The following is a 20,817-nucleotide window of genomic DNA, read 5'->3' as shown; positions in this document are numbered from 1 at the left end:
GGATTGGATAGCCTAAGGTGAAAGACCTTCTTGGCAAAACATGAGTGTATGTAGTCCAGAAGTTAAGTCCTACTGGAGCCAATGATATTACCTGGTACTAAAAGATAATCTTCTATTGAAAAGATGATGTTAGTAGTCCTGTGAAAAGAGTAGCAATTGATATTGCAGGTCCATTTCCAGAAACAGATGATGAAAATAAACAATATCCTGGTAGCCATGGATTACTTTACGTGATAGACTGAGGTCTATGCGATACCAAATCAAGAAGCTGCTATCGTTGCAGAGGTACTTGTTAAAGAATTTTTTAACCGATTTGGTGTTCCCTTGGAGATCTACTTTAACCTAGCGAAAATTTTGAGTTAATCCTCTCCCAAAACGTTTCTAAATTAATATGTGGCAATAAGACCAAAACGATGCCCCTATATCCTCAATCAGATGAAATGGTCTAATGAAACACATGTCTAAAGTTGTATTCAAACATCAAAGAGATTAAGAGCAGCAAATTCATTTATTTCTAATGGCCTACCCCACGGCCGTGAATGAAACTAAAGGCCAGGCTCCAACTTGCCTCATGCTGGGTCGTGAAGTTCGTTTGCCCTGCGACCTATAGTTTAACTGTAGACCTTCCGAAGAACATGTTGTAAGCGAAGGATATGTCGATCGCCTGAAGTTAGGAATGAACAACTTTCATGGACTTGCCCAACAACACATTCAGCTAGCAAGTAACAGACTGAAAGATTAATATGATTCTCGATGTAAGAATGAAAGCTTTAAAGTAGGTGATTGTTTTTGGCTTTATAATTCTCAAAGGCTTTGAGGCTTGTCTCGTAAACTGCAAAGACAATGTGGAGGTGCGTATGAATTTAAAAAAAAACTAAATGGCATAATATACTGAATTAAGATGTTGCCAAAAGCTAAACCAAAAGTTGTTCACATAAATCGTCTTGCACCTTATGCGGGCTCAAATGAAACAGAAGAAGCATGAACACTTCGACATGAGAATAAAGATGAACGACGACAATAATTTAATGAATTTATTTCAAATTATACGAAAAAAAGATTGTTAGATTCGGCGTAACCACGGAAGTTCAACAGGATCTTTTTAGTGTTCTGAAAACATCCCTTTATCCGACTGTGTTACCCAAGACATCAAGATGACTAAAGTAATCTCGTCCGTATTCGCTTGAACGAAATAAAATGAGCAGCCTAAAGTTAAAAGAATACTGCGATTAGAAGACGGTCCTCGATCTTTGCTATATATGGTGACCAGGAAGTCTTACACAGACAAGGTAAGCTACGGGGACATATGGCGTGCTCTAACTAATTTGAAGAAAATCCTGTTCAATTATGGCATCAAACATTTGACTATACCAAAAGTGGGCCATGCACTGGAAGGTTTGAATTGGAAAATTTTAAGAAGCATACTTCCAATAGCGTCCATCCTCGAAGAATCAAAAGCTGGTCTCTAAAGAGGAGTACTCGTTTAAGAGAGAACATAAGAACATTGGAAAATTTAAGCAACTGATGTGTATATAAAGTTGTTATCTATATTAATAAAAATGAATCGCCGAAATGTTTAGGTAAATGTAAATAAGTTTAAAAAAAAAATAAATCAAATAAAATAAAGTAGAAAAAATAGAATATAATAGAATAAAATTGAATAGATTAAAATTAAATTCCAATGGAATAAAAATCAAATTAAAATAGAATTAAAATTAAATTAAAATAAAATTAAAATAAAACAAATTAGAAGAAAATGGAATAAAGTAGAATAAAATAGAATCAAATGGAGTAAAATATAATAAAACAAAATTAAATTATAAAATTAGAATATACTAAATGAAAATTTAATAAAATAGAATACAACACACTAAAATAGAATTAAATAAAATTAAATAAATTACAATAAATGGAATAAAGTAGAATTAAATAGACTTAAATCAAATAAAATAAGTAAGAACAAAATAAGATAAAATGAAATAAAAGAGAATTCAAATTGAATAAAATCAATTAGAGTAAAATGGAATGACGTTAAATAAAATACAATCATATAGAATAGAATAAAATAAAATGAAATAGAATAAAATTTATAAAACTAAAATTAAATAAATTAGAATAAATTGGAATAAAATAAAATAGAACAAATTGGAATAAAATAAAGTAAAACAAAATAAAATAAAAATATAATTGAATGGACTACAGTAATATTAAATAAAATAGAGTTAAGTAAAATACAACAAAACAAAATAAGACAAGACAAAATTAAATTAAATTGCAATAAAATTTAATAATATAAATCAAAATAGAATAAAATAATATGAAATAAAATATAATTAAATAGAATAAATGAAAATAAAATAAAGTGCAATAAATAAAATATAGTTCATTTAAAATAAAATTAAAACAAAATGAAATAAAACGAATATAATAAAATGGAGTAAAGTAGGATAAAATTAGAATAAAATAGAGTAAAATAAAATATTATAAAAGAAAATAAAACTAAATAAAATTAAAATCAAATATAATAAAATATAATACACTAAAATAACTAGAGTAAAATAAAACGAAATAAAATGGAATAAAATAGAACAATATAGAATAAAATACAATAAAATCAAATAGAATAAAATAAAATAGAATACAATAAAATCAAATAGAATAAAATAAAACAATATCTTAAATTTCACGAATATTAATATACCCGCAGTATGAAAATTCAATTGTTTGTTTTGTCATTTGGTCTGTCTTTTATTTTATCTTTTTTTATTTTAGTTTATTACTAAGACATAGTTTTTTTCTGTAGTTTAATATAATTTTTAAAGAAAATTTGTGACGCACAAGATAACAGCAATTACAAAGAAAATAACAGTTCAACACTGAGGCATTTGCCTAAATAGTTTATGAAAATGTTCTACAATTGAATCAACGACAAAGAACATTGGATCTGGTGGAATTTATTTCCTTGTTGCTCCGGTATGGACGGAAAAAACATTACTAATTTTATTGTTATTGCCAAGGATCAAATCGCAGTGGTCATAGCGTCAGCTTCATCTGGAATATCTCCAACTTCATTAGAAGGCAAATGAATTGCACATGTTGCCCTAAAATTACCATTAAACATAAAAACCAATAAAACAACAGATTGCAACATCGCTAAAAACAGCGCAATGGCGAAGATCATTGATCATGACACTAAACGCATGCCTAACATCATCCAATTTGTGGCGCAAAAACCATGCGAGTATTTTTGTAACAATATCAAAGCGCAATTGTGTTTTTAAAACCGTTACTATGGTAAAACTTGGAAATACTAAACTCACTACTGACACCTCGACCAGATTAATTTCATTACCCAGAGATTTCTGATACTGGAAGACCTGAAAGAGAAGCTTATTGAACTTTGATACATTATTTAATTGTAAGGTGGTACGAAGTTCGCCGGGTCAGCTAGCTAAATATAATTTTAAGTAATAAAAATTTTAATTTATCAGAAACATAAATGTACACAATGACATCAATTTGAGAATGAGTTGCATACTGTTTTTTGGACATACTGTGTACCAAATTTTGAGTTTTTTAAGTAATCGAAAATTAGCGATTCCTTTATACTTTTTATTAATTTTTAAAAAAATCAGATTTACATTTTATTAAAAGCTTAGAAATATTTGTGGACTTCTTCTTTCCTCAGGTTCAGAGATAGGGATAGTTTTATTTATTTCCCGTATTTCTTCAGTACAGTCGTTAATGGTCAATTCTCCATTTTTCGCTGGTACATCACTATTAATCAAGGCAAATTGTCCTTAATCCACGTATGCATCTTGGATGGTGGGAAATAGTTGTGCAACTGGAAAATTATAATCTTCTTCAAAATCATTCACATCTACATTATACATAAATTTGGCTTTATCAAAGTATTTTTTATTGTCAACAGCGACAAATACGTCAAGCCACTGTAACCCATATCAAGGCATGCGTTGGTTACGGTAATGTTTTTCTCTATTTCTTGAAGAGGGCGAGTGCTGTATATATAAGTTAAAAGCCTCTTTATAAAGTAGCTTCTATGGATCATTTTAAAATTCTTGACAAGACCTTGGTCCTGGTGTTGGCAATCTAAGGTAGTTTTGGGAGGAAGAAAAGTAATTTTAACATTATCAAGTGTAACTTTGGAGTAAGATGTAGCATTATCTAGAAACAGTACTAATTTTCTATTTTGCCTTTTCATCTTCCTGTCAAATTTGTAATGTCATGTTGGCAAAATTTCTGCTGTGATCCATGCATTTTTATTCGAAACTCATTCAAAAGGCACTTTATTAATGTGTACCCCTTAAAACGTAGAGGATTTTTGCTTTTGTCTATGATTAGTGATTACTTCTTTTCACCGTCCATATTTACACACAGCAAAATTGTATTTCGTTGTTTTACACTTTTTCTTTCAGGAGACTTGTCATTTTCCAATGCATACGTTTTGCATTAGACACATCTTTTGGGGCACAATTCATTAAAATAGCAAAAATCCTTTCTTTCGATGATTTTACGTTTTCGACATTAACATCAGCGGATTCGCAACATATTGTCTTGTAAGGAATACTGTCGACGAAATCTTTATAAGCAACCAATTGATGCCTTAAAGTTACATAGTTCTAGGCATTTTACAATCGAGGATTTTGGTTTGAATTAGAGGTCCAGATATTGGCAAGTTCATGTCTCGAGCCTTACAAAACCAATTGAATACAGCTCGATCCACAGCAAGTTCTTTGGTTTTAGGATATTTTCTTTTTTGGTGAGCGTTACTACCTTCTTGAAACAACTGAGTGTATCTTCTTTATTTTATAGCAATATGGTCAATTGGGTCTTACCTAGTTTAAATTTCTCGGCCAACTTCCTGGTACTTACGTCATCTTTTTCACTTTCGTTAATTATATCCAGTTTTTTTTCTTTTCATAGATAAAACTTAAGTCTGGAAATATGTTTCATTTTGAAGGAAACGAAGGGCCATCCGTCGGAGGAGTTGGTTTTTTAATCTCTAAAAAATGGGATGAAAAATAATTACAATAAAAAATGTATGTACCAAAGTCATTTATCTTAATATTTAATTAAATCCAAGATACAAACTAAAATTATACAGACATACGCACAAATTACAAGCCACTCAGATGAGAAAGTTGATCAATTTTATGAAGATATCAGAGCAGCTATATAAACTTCAAAAACCCATTAAACAATGGTAATTGAAGATTTTAATGCCACATTGGGATTAAAACAAGATGAGGCAGAATCTACTATGGGAAACTTTGAATTTGGTGAGAGAAATTGACAGGCTTCTGGACTTCTTAAATCAAGAGAATTTCTTTGGAATGAACTCAATCTTCAGAAAAAAAAATCCCTACGTAAGTGGACATAAAACAGTGACAAAAAAAAAAGATTGATTTCATAATATAAAATCGGGAAGATATGGTTTAGTATGTAACAGTTTTAAATAAATTTTTCACAGGGAGTGACCATATATTAATTAGAGCAAAAACCACTTTTAACATTGAAGTTTAAAAAACAAAAATGATCCTAATAAAGAAGAGTGTAAAATGGATATTCCCATAAAATGTAACACTTTATAAAGAAAACATTAAGACTAGTCTCGCTACACATGACATGATACAAGAGAATATCAACATCAATGAAATGAACAATAATATTATCCAAACATTGAAAAAAGCTGAAAATAAATACTGACCACGTACTGAAAACAAAAACAAAAAAATAAGCCACAGCACAAAACATATTCAAGAGGAAAGAAGAAAACTAAGAAGAAAATTAGGATCCAAACAAAAATGAACTAATAATATTTAACAAGAAAATTAGAAATGAAGTTAGAAAAGATCTGAGACGATGGAAATAACTAGAGTAATAAAATCAAATCAAAATTAAATCAAATTCCTTATTTTATTTCTGACAAACATAGTTTGTATAGAATTAGTCATAAATATACATTGCTAAAAACTAAACACTAAACTAAACTAAACAAGACATAAAATGAATTTAAAAGCTATCCATACTAAATGAAATACAGCTAATATCTAAGATCTAAAAAATTCTTCCACTGTATAAAACACTTTTTCACATAGAAATTGCCTAAGATTCTTCTTAAATACATTTATTGAACTGGTGGACTTTACATGGTGGGTAAATGATTAAACACCTGTAGCCCGTATACCATGGCAATTTAAATTTAATGTTACCTTTTGAAAATGGTATATTATTATATAATAATATACCTAATAATTAGCTGATTTTCCGTCAGAACATATTTTAAATTTCTAATTAGATAGTGAATGGAATTCAACTTCGAAACAACTTGCCAAAAACTTGCCTGACGACACAATAGCTATTTGCATGTTGTTAAAAATAAGCTGAAGATTTTCCAGGTATTTTTGGTTATTGTAAAAATGTATAACTTGCGTTTTTTCTGCATTAAGATGCAACCAGTTATCGCAAAACCAAGAATATAAAGATGAAAGAATATCATTACATTGATGTTGTAGGATTACGTTGGATTTGTTAGATAGAATAATTGACGTATCATCCTAATATATAGTGAAATTTACCACTCTGTCCACTTGTACGATGTCGTTAATCTAGACTACAAAGAGAATTGTTCCTAATATAGATCCTTGGGGAACACCCATGTTTGTAGTAACAAGACTAGATCTACAACTGGTCATACAATCCTCGATCCTCATCTGCAGGCTCACATATTGTTGTCTATTGTTTAGAAATGACATAATCCACTGTAAAGAATTTCCTGTAATACCTATCTGTTTTAGTTTTTTAAATAATATTTCATGGTTGACACAGTCAAATGCCCTAATAAGATCACAAAAGATTCCAATAGGACATTCGCCTGCATCAATCAAACTGGTTAAATGAGCATAAAATGCATGGACTGCCGTATTAGTAGATTCATTTTCTTGAAATCCATGTTGATTTATAGTTATGATATTATTGTTTTTTAGATAACCATTTAATCTCTTTAAATATCCATACTCAAATACCTTTGAAAATATACTGGGAATTATTATAGGCCTATAATTGCTGACCAGTTATGGATCTCCTTTTTTAAAAATGGGAACTACTTTGCCTGTCTTTAAGTAATTAGGAAAATTCCCATTGCAAAAAGACAAATTGGTGAGATAAGTTAAAGGATTGATTATAAAAAAGGTAAAACCTTTTTCACCAAAAATGCAAGTATCTCGTCAAAACCACTAGAGGATTTGTTTTTAAGTTTACTATGCAGGAGTTCGATCAGTTCCTGCCCAGTAAATGGGTTCAACTGAAAGAAATTTTCATTATCTGTAATAATTGACTGATTGTCTTTGTCTACTGTATTATATGGAATTTTCAACAAGATATCAATGGGTGCATTTTTAGAAAATGTGTTAAAAGTGCATGCTACCTCTTGGGGATCTGTTATTATATTATTGTCATCATACCTTAAACAAGTATTAGCATTTTTATTAGCACTTTTTGAAAAATCGTTGACAATTTTCCACGTGATTTTATTGGGATTATCAGACAAAGTAATGATTTTCTGGTAATAATCTTTTCTTGTTTTGGTCAAAAGTTTTCTATATTTTTTCCTTTGTTGTTGATAAAAATCTTAGAATTGGTACTGCCCTTGATAAAGCGTGTAAATTTCTTAATTCAAAACTCGACTTTCGCACTTCACTATTAATCCATTTATTTTTAGTTGTTTTGATTTTTTTCCTTGTTGATGGAAAGCTATTATTAAAATAATACAAAAAGATATTTATAAAAGCTTGAAATGCTAGAATAGTGTCTAAAATTCCATAAACACTATTCAAATTTTCGTTAATGAGGTTAACGATAAAGTGATTAATCGATTCCTGATCAAATTGTCTTTTTTGTATAAAGTATGACAATTCCGTTTCAAAGTCAAGTTCCACTAAAACTGTTCTGTGATCTGATACAGTGTTGTCAAGTACACATGACAAACCGGAGTTCGAGAAATTTACAAATACATTATCTAATGTTGTAACGCTGGTATCCGTGACCCTAGTTGGCCAATTAACAAGATTAAAATTAATATTAAAATTCAGTAAACCATTGAGTAGATTAACATAGTCGTTAGTTATATTTCTGGTATCTACATTAAAATCACCACATATTACAAAACGTATATTTGGTTTATATAAATAATTTTAAATACCTTCAAGGTTATTCAAAAAAATACTTATGTCACCAGATGGTGATATGTAACAATTTAATATAACATTTGAGTTTTTTTTTCTTGTCTTTGAAAAAAGTAATACAAAATTTAGAATGTTTATCAACACAATATTGCTTCATCCTAGAGTTGAGTTTGTTATTAAAATTAAGACCTTTTCGAACCCAAATTCCTAAGCCTCCTCCTCTTATTGAGTTACCTCGCAAATAACAACTTGCTAGGATAAAACCTTCAACGTTGGCGTTCCCAATAGAATTATTTGATTCCCATAATTCCGTTGAACAAATAATATTTATGCTCTTATGAGAAGTAAGTTCTAAAATAACATCACAAATTTTATCACTATTTATGCTTTGAATATTTAACAGCATTAAATTTGGATTAAAACTTACCCCTGATTTTCGGGTTGCCCCCGTAGGTATAAAAAACTATTTACACAAGCGTTCTTAGGCCATACTGCAGGATCCATTGCCTTCTTGAAGTGTTCTTGGTGTATCCGTACTTTGAAGGATGCATATAATTCAGGATGACGGGAATTTATCCCCTCAAAAATTACCTCTGGAAAATGCGGCTTTAGATGCTGTACAATAGAAGCAGCTGTTGCAGTTGGTTCTATTCTGTATACGTGGAGATCCACGAATTTAGGAGTACCTTTTATCGTGGTATTTGTACTTGTGCCTACAATAGCTTGTCTCTGTCTTCTGCTTCTATGACGAACTTTTTCCAATCTGCCGTTGTCTGAAGAGCTGCCTTCTCCCAGGGAAAAGATTGAAGTAATAATTTTTTCTTGTTCCGTGATAAGATCATTTTTTTTATTGGACCGTCGAGGAATCGATGTAGAGACGGTAGTTGACCTACATTTACCTTCTTTGCTGTAACCTTTCATGATTGTTTTCAAATTCACGATTGTCTTCTTTCTCCATAGATTTGCAGACATTAGTATTATGAGGTTTAACTGTTTTGTCTGAAGATTTGGCAACGTTCGAACTAGAAGGTGCATTTGAAGGAATATTTTTCGATTTTAACAAATATATTATTTCATCCTGACGTTGGTTACCTTTTGTAAGTTCACTGTTTAGAGCTTTCAAGTATTGACTTTCAATATTAGCACATTTTAGATCACATGTTAGCTTCTTGATTTCTAACCTCAACTCGAGAATATCACTGATGATCACACCATTTTTAGCGGACTTATCAGTCTCCCTGATTTCCACCAGTTGTTTGATACTTTCACTCACTTTTAACGAGTCTGGCACCTTTTTAGATATTTAAATTTCTATTAAATCGGACTTTTTTAGACGATCTAGTTCCTTATAAACACTCTCGTCAAACGCCATGTTGCCATGTCGATGTATTGGTTCTGACGATTCGCCCACATGCGGAGTTACAAAACCTTATCCTAAAGAAAATAGAAGCTTAAAAGTATTTAATAGAAACATATCCATTTGAAAAAAAAAAAACATTTATAAATTAAGAAATGAACAGGGGCACCATAAATTATCAAAAAATGATGAAAGCCGTGACAGAGTTGAGTAGAGTCGAATAGAGTGGGTGCTGATCAAACTCAGGAATTTCTAATACAACGTGGATTATGTCAGGGGACACCATATCACCAAAACTGTTCAGTGCGCTATTGGAATATATGTAACAGGCCAACACTGACCGACAAGGGCATAATCATAAATGCAGAAAAAGTAAGCCACCTGACGTTTGCCGATGATCTTGTGCTAATAGCTGATAAGATAGATGAGGCCAAAATACTTTTAAATTAACTCTACCTTTCATCGCTAAAAGAGGGATTGAAATAAGGGGAGTTAAAATAAATATATTTAAAACCCTGATGCTGACAAATCTTGTAGTCAGCATAGTTTTATATAGTCAGTGTGGATATATGCGTAGGTATAAGGATCCATACACCAGGTAACGGCCTAAAAATACCTAGATCACAAAATTCGTGTAGGAAAAGATAACCAAACAGTTAAACTTCTCCGTCGTATAAGACTAACTTGGGCAGCCTTCGGCAACTTAAACCACATTTTTAAATCGTCCGATATACCTTCTTCTTAGAGTGCCGTCTCCCTACGGAGGTTGGCAATCATAATGGCTATTTTTATTTTTGAACTTGTTGCTCTAAACAAATCAATCTGCATTGATAACAATCACGTAGATTTTTCAACCATGAGTTCTGCCTTCGGCCAACAGATCTTCTTCCTTAAATCTTTCCCTGTATGATGAGTCTCAAAATTTCATATTTTGGTCACCTCATCACGTGGCCTAGGTATTCCAGTTTTCTGGTTTGTATAGTGGTGATTAGTTCTGATTCTTTATTAACCCTCTCCAGTACTTCTTTATTTGTAATTCTATCAGTCCATGATATTTTTAATACTCTGCGGTATAACCAGAGTTCGAAAGTACCGATTCTTTTTAAATTGCATTTTTTTAGTGTCCAAGTCTCAGCTCCATATAATAATATTGAAAATATATAACAGCGAATGGTACGTAGTCTGATCTCCAAATTTAGATTTGTGCACGTTAGGAGTGGCTTCATTCGTATAAATGCTAATCTGGCAATCGGTATTCGCCTGTTTATTTCTGCAGTATGATCATTGGTTTCATTGATCAAAGTTCCCAAGTACTCATATTTTTCTACTGGTTCTATCACGTTACCATTGACTGTCAACAGGTGATGTATATTTTGTGGTCTTTTTGTAATTAGCATGTACTTCGTTTTTTTTAGCGTTTATTCCGATATACCAATGTGTCTTAAAAGAAAAAACCTTTAATCAGTTTGTGTACCAGTGTTAACTTGTCTTTATCCTTATCCGGGGTCGTCTTCTCTAATTACATATCTTCATAAATTTTTATCTTAGATCATAGGTTATCAATTTTGTTCACATATAAATTTTACCTAAGGTCTCTCCTTGATTTTCTGAATTCTTTTTTTGATAAATATATTGGTGTGATGACAGTTAATAATTTGCATTTAGTGTTTAATAATTAAGTGAGATACTTTTGAATATATCGATTTTCATCGATAAGGTTATTATGTACAAGGCTCTTATTTTTGAATCAATGAATATAATTTAATGGTTAAATGATATCAGTTATCATCATCGTTACCGTTAACATCATGTTAGTATTGAACTTTTCCTTTTGAATTTGAATCATCTAGTGTGCTCTAATATATCCAATTACAGATTAGGATAAGATCGTTTTGTAAATAATTAACACTTTTTTTGTTTCAAACTTTAATCTATTAACTATTAAAATAAAATTTCGATTGAGAATATCTGAAAAGATAAGAGGATATAATTTAGTAAAGACTACTTGAGTTTTAAGAAGCACAAAAATTAAACCTAAAAAATTTAACAAATATAAGAATTATTACCAAATAACCAGCTATTTTTTTTTATTTTTATCAAAATACAACAAAAAAATATTATAAGATGTCAAAAATGTTATTAACACTAGGCAAAATGTCATTAAGGATATTAGTTTAAGCAACGAAAATAAAAGATGAAGAGGAATTAAACATATTTCAAGACGAGCGATAGAGAAAAAATTCTTCATTAAAAAATGTTAAATTTTAACTAAGACGATATTAAAAACACAAAGAAAACAAAAATCTTAAATATCACTCAGAATAACTTATTGTAGATATCTACTTAAACTGTTTTCTTTGTGGCATAACGAATTAAACGAAATAGATAAATTGTCAATTTATTTTAAAAAAATATGGCGAAAAGAGTAAAAGAGAAAAACGAAAAAATAATTATGATAAATTAATAATGATATAAATAGCAAATTTATCTTGAAGTTAATACTAAAATCTAAACAAGAAATTAAATTTTCATTACACAAGTCATTATAGCATAAACTTTATTGTTGCACACATTACGTAAGTGAAACTGTATAAGCATGATACAACTTTCTTACGAGATACATGTATTGTAATATTTTTTTTTTAATTCGTTCCAAGACTATTATATTCCAACCGCTTTCAGTCATGGTAAATATGCAAGTGGTAGACGTATAAGGAATGCCAATGCATGTGTGCCAGGTCAGAGGGCATCCTTGAAACTATATCACGTCCGTATTCTGATCCTAGATCATATTATATATGCCAAAGCAACATCCTTTACCAAATGTCCACTTAACATGACACTTCTGGGTATGTCCTTGTTCCGCTGCTCTGGATTTCTATATTTTTCGATGGTTATAAGATGAAAGAAAATGAGATGTTGCGGCTGAATAGATATTCTGTGGGATGCATGAGATTTACCGCAGAGATGACTGACACAAAATTCATCAATAATTGTCTCTCTATATATCTTTCTGAATATTGTATAATGTATGTTATTTTGTCAAACAGTTTTGATTTATTTAAAATGTTGTTCAAATAGAGGAAATTTCTTGTGTAGTTTTAAATAGAGTTTGTCAAATTTTTGATCAAATCGAGTAAAATACTAATTAGTTTTAACTAGTGAAAAATAACTATTGTAGATATAAAAGTAATTTAAATTTATCATACAAATTACATAAAATTACAAAGACACATATTTTTTTTTACTTTTTTAACTCTAGTAAATCTCATAACTCTTCCTTCTATCATTTTGCTTGTTTGTTTGTTACAGTCTTTTTTTTTCAGTAACCAGTATTATCTTCTACCTTATATATTTGCCTGCGTTCGTCTATTTTTCTATCCAGGAATGTATTTCTATGAAACGTTCAGTTTAACGTATGTTCTCTACGTAAACAGTGCAAAAGATTGTGTACCTACCTATTACCTGTACGTACGTAGAAACCTACGTTACCTACGGTACGTAGAAAAAACTACAATACGCTGATCATACAGTTCTATTAGCGAGTAGCGACAATGACCTATATTGATTAGACCGAGTAAGAGCTCAAATTAAACGCCAAGAATATTGTGATATCTTAAAATTAAATGATTCTTGAATACTAGTAATGGTCTTTGAAATCAAGCAGAAGTATCGATAGTTCTATTGTGATAAAACTCTGAGATATACTCACTGGATCCCAAGAAATTTTTTTGCACTTCTAAAAAACAACTCATCTCTGCCAGCAAATCCTACACTCACGTGCTTGAAGACACAATGTGCTACGTAACTACTGAGTTCATGAAGTACAATGGGTTTCCATTATGTAGGTGACGAAAAAGAGCAGGGAGCTAATTCCTGTCACCTTAAAATGCACCTTGAAACTGGAACATATCGGTTAAGGGAATAAACTCCGAAAACAAGTTCTGGCCCTCCAGGTAAGGAATTTGTAGGAACGTGTTGGCAATTCATCATCTTTAAAACTTAATGTTTGCTTAAGAATCTACATTCAAGCCTCGGAAATTGTAAAGATGCAAACAAAGACAACTTTTGGCTACGAAACCGACAGTGACAATTGGTATCTGAAATGTACAAGGCATTCAAATCTTTTTCTTCGGGTGCCTTCTAGTATCAAAGATCGTCAATAGTTTTGCCAAATTCTTCAATAGAATTTAATTCTTCACTGATCCAACTGTCCAGGTATTTAAACTTAGAGACTTTGGTAATATCTGTCTCGTATATATTTATGTGCACTGGTTAATTCGAAGTTAGGCTTACTACTAATATTTTCGATGATTTTTAGGCCAAATAGATATTCTTAAAGTAGGCACTTTATGTAGGCACTTCTGTAGGCACTTAAAACTTTTTGAAATTATAACTGTATTATCGGCATATCTTAAGTTATTTATTAATTTACCATTCACTTTTATGCCATCTTCTGAGCCTTCAAGTGTGTTTTGGAATACAAGCTCAAAGTACACAGCATAGGACTCAGTACTAAGCTCTTTTGAAATATTTATTAGCGCATTACGTTCGAGAAACATAGTCAAATGCTTTACTCTAATCTATAAATTATACTATAGGATATACTTCTTTCCATTGATCTCGGCACTTTTGCTTCAGTACTGACAGCTTTAACAAAGCATTTCTGGTTTCAAATCTTTCTCGAAATCCCATTTGTAGTTTGCTCAGATCTTGTTCTCATTTTCTGCGTACTCGCCTATGTATAACTTCTAGAAATTACTTTAGTTTGACTTATTAGACTGATTAGTCGAAACTTCCTGCACCTGTTTTTTTTTTTATAATAAGGATACATGTATGCATTCACCATTCTAAATGGTGTTAAATAGTTTGGTTAAGATTTTAAGTTTTCTTCGTTTATGAGTTTTAGGAATTATCGATCGTCGTCTAGTTGCTTTACCATTTTTTATCCCGCTCAGAACCTTCTCTATTTCTGACGTCATGATACTCATTAGATTACATTATATCAGAAGAGAAAATAGATAGAATCGCAAATATGCCATTATATGCGCTAAATTATGACGCGCCTAAACAACTTAACGAGAAGTTCTGCTTGATTCTTTCACAGAAACTAAATAAAGTAAAAGGTAATCTGGATATTATAATAGTAGGTGATTTACATGTTATTATGACCCTCAAGTAGCTTACAGGAAAAATACGTAAAGAAAACATGTAGGAAAATATTGAGAAGAAATATCGATTTGATAAAGAGGACAACTGATCAAATTTTGTAATTAGTTCAACTTAAAAATATTGAATTTCCATTTTTATTCTAAATACACAAAATGCATAAAATCGCCAATTTTATATCAATATTCAGTCCTCCGTTACATAATCACAGGGCAAAAATTAAAAGCTATTTTACAAGTTAGTAAAAAAGACATGGAGCTAATTGTGAATCCGATCACTATATAATTGAATCTAAAAATACCGCCAGAAAACTGAAGAAGAGAACAATGCTTCTGTAGAGATTAAAAGAAATATAAGATTACCTATTTTTTCTTATATAAGACAACATCAAAGACCCACTCCAAAGAAAAATATAATTTGAACTAAGTACCACACCTGAAAGTAATAATATAGAGAAAGAATAACATAATCTAAAGGACTATATCAGGTTTAAATATCAACATCAATACCTAAAAGATAAGAAATATTAATTTATTACATTGTATCACATTAATCCTCAACTGGTCTTTATAGACGCTTTAATAATGGAAATAACTCTGAACAATGAACAGAATGTGCTAGAAGAAGGTAAAATAGAAAGATTTTACCAAATGAAAAGAAGGGTGCGGTTTATCATAAAAGAAAGTAAGAGATTAGAGGCGGAAGGATGTTTTTAATTCTACAAGTACGCGAAAGGAACAAAATTTTAAAGCAAAACCAATGCTGCAGTAGATGCGTACTACACAAAAGAGAAGTACCATGTTACTCCTCTCATAGATATGCAAAATGTAATGGACAGCACCGTTCATTGCTACATATGTCAGAAAGTCGGTATGATAACAGAAGAATTTCTGAAAATAGAAGGCCACCAAATAGACCCAATGTTAGTGGGTCAGAAGGTCAGTTCGACAACAAAAAGAATTCTAAAAATAGAAGGCCACCAAATAGACCTCTATCGAGTGGGACCAGAGGTGAAAACAGTTACGACGGATCGTCAATTAAATGAGAGAATACTGTGAGCTGTGTAAGTCATCATATTGAAGAAGTGCTACTTACCACTACATTAGTACGAGTAAGGGACTCAAGAAGAAACTCACAATTGATAAGAGCATTGATTTATCAAGGTCGCAGTTATTATTCATCACAGAGCAGGCCGCTACAAGTCTCGGAATAAGAAGAAAAGCTGTCCATGCCCAGATATCTGGAATTGACAATAAGGATTAAACGACGTGAAAATGAAACGTGACATTAAACTTAGAAGCACATTTCAACAATAAATTTGAAATGAAGATCAAAGCATTTGTGCCACAAAAAATAACAAAGAATCTACCGGAGAAGAAGATACAGAAAAAAGAAAGGAACCATAGCAACTTAGTCCTGGCAATTTCAAAATTTTAATGAAGCAAGTCCAATAGAGATTCTGTTAGGAGCCAAATAATATAGTTTGATATTACAGTACGAACTAGATCAAACAGAGGATGGTTTGCTCACCCAAAATACTAAATTGAGTTAAATTATGTCAGTAATAGCACAGCAAGAGAATTTATCTAATATGCAAGTATTCAGCATGATATCTAGGCGACAGATGGATGAGGAAATTAAAAATATTGGGAGTTAGAAGAAGTAGATCAAAGCAATACTCTTTTAGTAAAAAAAAAGAGTGCGAAGAATATTATAAAAGAACAATAAAAAGGGATAGGGAAGAAATATTTGAAGTTGAAATACCCTTCAATTCTAATAACAGCTAATTAAGGGACCCAAAACAGCAAGCATACATGAGACTGCTGCAATTAGAAAGGAAATTTCAAAGAGACGAAAACCTAAAATGGAGTACAGGAAATTTATAAAGGAATATGAAGACTTAGGTCACATAAAGTTGAATACAATAAAAACAGGAAATAAACAAAGGTATGACCTTCCTCATGATGCAGTAATAAAAGAAGATAGTAGCACAACAAAAGGCAGGGTCGTGTTTGACGCTTCCAGTAAAGATTCAACAGGAATCAGTCTCAACGATATAATGCACTATGGACCTCGTTTGAATTTAGATCTTACAAATATATTAATAAATTGGAGGTCGTATAAAACAGCATATATGGCAGATCTTGGGAAAATGTTAAGGCCAATAAAGGTAGCGGAAGAAGATCAAGTTTACCAGAAAATATTATGGAATTAGTCTGTAAAAAAACCGATAATGGAGTATCAGTTATCAACAGTAACATAAGGTACGACTGCAGCGCCATACCTTGCATTAAGAACGATACAGGAATTATGTAATAAGGAGAAATTAAAATATCCACTAGCTGCAGAAATTGTTAAACACAACATGTACGTAGACGACGTGCTGGATTTATTAGAAATGTTGGCCGAAGCTCATCAAGCTCAAACAGAATTAACAGAAATGCTCAAGAAAGGGGTTTTGTATTAAGAAAATATCTTAGTAATAGTCAAGATTTAATGAAAACCATACCTGAGGAACTAAAAGATATCGATCTAAAAGCGTTAGCCAAGGAAGATATACATAAAACGCTAGGGATCCATTGTTGATGTCACCGGTTGATAATGTAATTACATTTAAAATCAATATGTACATCCAAACATAACAAAATAACAAAGAGGTTGGTATTATCGGAAATAGCAAAAATATAAATGACCCATTAGGATGTATTGGGCCAGTGATAATGAAATCTAAAATATTTATACAATATTTGTAGACAAAAAGGATAAGATAAAGGACAAAGAATTTGAGAATTCTGATCAAAAATGATGGATTGAGTATTACTCACAGCTAAAACACCTCGAAGAGATAGTAATACCCCTAGGTTGAATAATCTAACCAACTCAGAAAAAATAAAATTGCACGGGTTTGCTGTGCATAAAACAAGCCATAGTGTAGCTAAAACAAAGGTTGAACCAGTTAAAAGTTTAACAACACTGCCGAAGTTAGAATTGTGTGCAGCATTGCTACTTAACAGACTCGTAAAAAGAACAATTCAAGCACTAAATCGCAGTTATATACCTATGGTCTAATTTTACCATAACTTTGGCGTGGATACAAGGACAGACAAACAGATGGATAACGTTTGTAGCGAACAGAGTAACGGAAATACTAGACAACAACCTGATCGCTGGTTTAAAGTAGATACAAACGAAAACCCAGCAGATTATTTATCTAGAGGAACAAAAGCGAAAGAATTAGTGAGGATGGACATATGGTGGAATGTACCAATCGTGCTTACACAAACAAATATTAGGTTTCCAATACCAGAGATATTGAATACCGCGAAGAGAAAAATAAAATAGAAATAATAGCAAATACAACCTTAAGGGTCAGTGACATTTGGGATTTTCAAATCTGAATAGAATGCAACGAGTACTATCTCATTGCATTCGATTTGCAGACAAATGCAAAAAAGATATTTAAATCCGGAACAGCTCACCCCGCAAGAATTTGAGGATACTTTGCAAAGAGTAATGCAGAATACTCGAAAATTGTACCACGCATAACAGATAAAAATGATAAAGAGTGGAAAATCACTTAACGGAAGGAGTAAAATAATAAACTTACTAGCTTATGTGTATAACAATGGCATATTACGGATCACAGAAAGACTTCAGAACTCCGAATTAACACATGATGCAAAACATTTCTTAATAATACCCCAAAAAAGCAAATTTAGTAAACTTATAATACAACATTACCATACAAAAACGTTGAATGGAGGCCTACAACAAACTCTGCACTACATAATGAAAATATTTTGGATCACGCACGAGAAAATAGTAGTGCGAGAAGAAATAAAAACTTGTGTCAAATGTAAAAGATGCAAGGATAAAATGGCTCAACAATTAATGGGAAGTTTACCGAGAGCGAAATTTAACCAAGTTCATCAAAGCAAAGGAAGAGGGTACAAAAACTGTAAAGGATATATAGTGGTATTTGTATGCCTAGCCACAAAAACTGTACATCTCGAAGTAGTAAGCGGTATGACAACCGATGCATTTGTAGCTGTATTTGAAACATATTCTACAAGAAAAAGACAGTGCAGCCACATATAGAGTGTATACTTCTTTATAGGAGCAGAAAACCTGTTATTAAGGTGAAGGCATCATTAACAGACACCTTAACAACATTAGGAATGCATTGGAACTTCATACTAGCGGATGAGTCACATTTCGGAGGTTTATGGAAAAGCTCGGTAAAAATTATGAATATCATTGGGGATAGCGCGTTAACATATAAAGAGCTAAGCACAGTGCAAGATTAAATAGAGACATGCATGAACTCCCGACCTTTATACTCTCCCGATACGGAAGATACTGAGAACGGAATAATAATATCCACAGGACACTTCCGAATTGGGAGAGAACTAATTTTACAAAATGGGGAGGAAGAGTTTAGCGCTTATACTAATATGCTATAAAGGTGGAGGTAGTTAGAAAATGTAAAAAGAGATTTTTGGAATATTTGGAGACATTACTACTTGTAAAATCTACAATAGCGATATAAGTGGCAAAAACCCGTCACGAACCTAAAAAAGGAAAAATTGCCAATAATAAAGGAGAACGATACTTCGCCGGGGAAATGGCCACTAGCGAAGATAATTGAAACTAATCCCAGAGCCGAAGGTTTGACAAGAGTCGTAAGAGTTCAAACGACGAACAGAAAAGTAACTACTCGTCCTATACACAAGTTAATACCAATAGTACAAGACTTTCCTCACGAAACACAAATAGAGCAAAGTAGTATGTGGAAAAAATTTATGTTTTGTATACTATTTTTAGTATTTTTGAAACCCTCAGACGCAGACTTGTACAAGATTTATACCCCATTCCTCGGATTTTATTCTTAGCGACGTATACATAGATCAAGGAATGTTTACAATAAAAACCCATCTAGAAAAGGAAAGAATTTTGGATGATGAACGGACGATAGATTCAATGGCAGAATCTCAGGAAGATACGTATAAGGCAAGCAATATAATAGATTGTGAAGCACTATCGAGCCAGCTTACAGAAGAAGATAAACGGGAAAAATGATAAGTAGAACATTGGATCTAGAAGTAAAAGAGGGCCAAAATGAGACTTTTAGCAACAGTCCTCACATCATTATTTAGAGTAATGGATCAAGTATACAGGTACATCAATTCCTTGGACTAAAATCAGAAGAAAATATTAAAAATTCAAAACATCACACGAAGATGATGTTAAAAACGATAGCTTCAATTAATTCTACAAGAAAAAATAAATGGACATTTAAATAGGTTCCGAGAAGCACTGATAAAAGGAACCAAAGAAATGTCTAAAGGCCTAAGGGATGGTTCATATAGAGCTGACACATTAGAAAAAGAGTACAGACGACTGAAAGGGGAAACAGCCTATGACTGTGCAATGAAATATGCAAAAAAATATACGAACACATACGAAAAAATATTAAACCGTCATTACAACCATGAATACTTCATAGATATTATAAAACACGGACAAATAGAGTTAATTTTGTTTGATGTTACCAAGTTCCTTTAACAAGGAGTAAATATAAGAGGGCAGCCAATAATAGATATGGTTGTACAAGATGTAGAAGGGGACATCGTCATTTCCTAATAATTGATACAACCTACTGACAAGTGGCGTTATTCGCTCGTTATTGGTCCCAATAAATCTACTTGCAGTAGATTATAATAATTTATACTATTTTGAAGTGACGTATGAAGATGAAGAAAGGTGTATAGAATTAAATAAAGGAGAGTTGGTACGTTCACCTATGGCAATCATTAATATGGATATCCAGCCAAACAGTACCTTAAATGAATTTTATGATAGAACTCCAACACCGCCTGAAATATAGTAGAGTACATGATAACGGAAGCCAGTTGATTGAAAATGAGCACACCTAACCTCTGCCTAGTCATTACACCATACGCTATAAATTTAGCTATAATGTGCAAGGCTCTCGATCTGAACATATACTAAATCAAACGAGTTTTATAAAGCTGTCACCAAAATGGGTTGCTCAGACCCGGAACATAACATTACTCACATCCAGTA

At 31.7% G+C, this 20,817-nt stretch overlaps 1 protein-coding gene across 1 annotated transcript; it reads left to right on the top strand.

The window, feature by feature from the left end:
- The first annotated feature begins 16,594 nt into the window (after positions 1-16,594).
- Positions 16,595-16,945, top strand: LOC140444378 (uncharacterized). Its single transcript, XM_072536129.1, has one exon. The coding sequence runs from the start codon at positions 16,595-16,597 to the stop codon at positions 16,943-16,945; it is 351 nt and encodes a 116-aa protein (XP_072392230.1).
- Positions 16,946-20,817: the final 3,872 nt, after the last annotated feature.

This window comes from Diabrotica undecimpunctata, chromosome 6 (assembly GCF_040954645.1).
Source record: "Diabrotica undecimpunctata isolate CICGRU chromosome 6, icDiaUnde3, whole genome shotgun sequence".
Taxonomy (NCBI): Eukaryota; Metazoa; Arthropoda; class Insecta; order Coleoptera; family Chrysomelidae; genus Diabrotica; species Diabrotica undecimpunctata.
The sequence above is the reverse complement of the archived record's forward strand: the minus strand, read 5'-3'. Positions and strand labels throughout refer to the sequence as shown.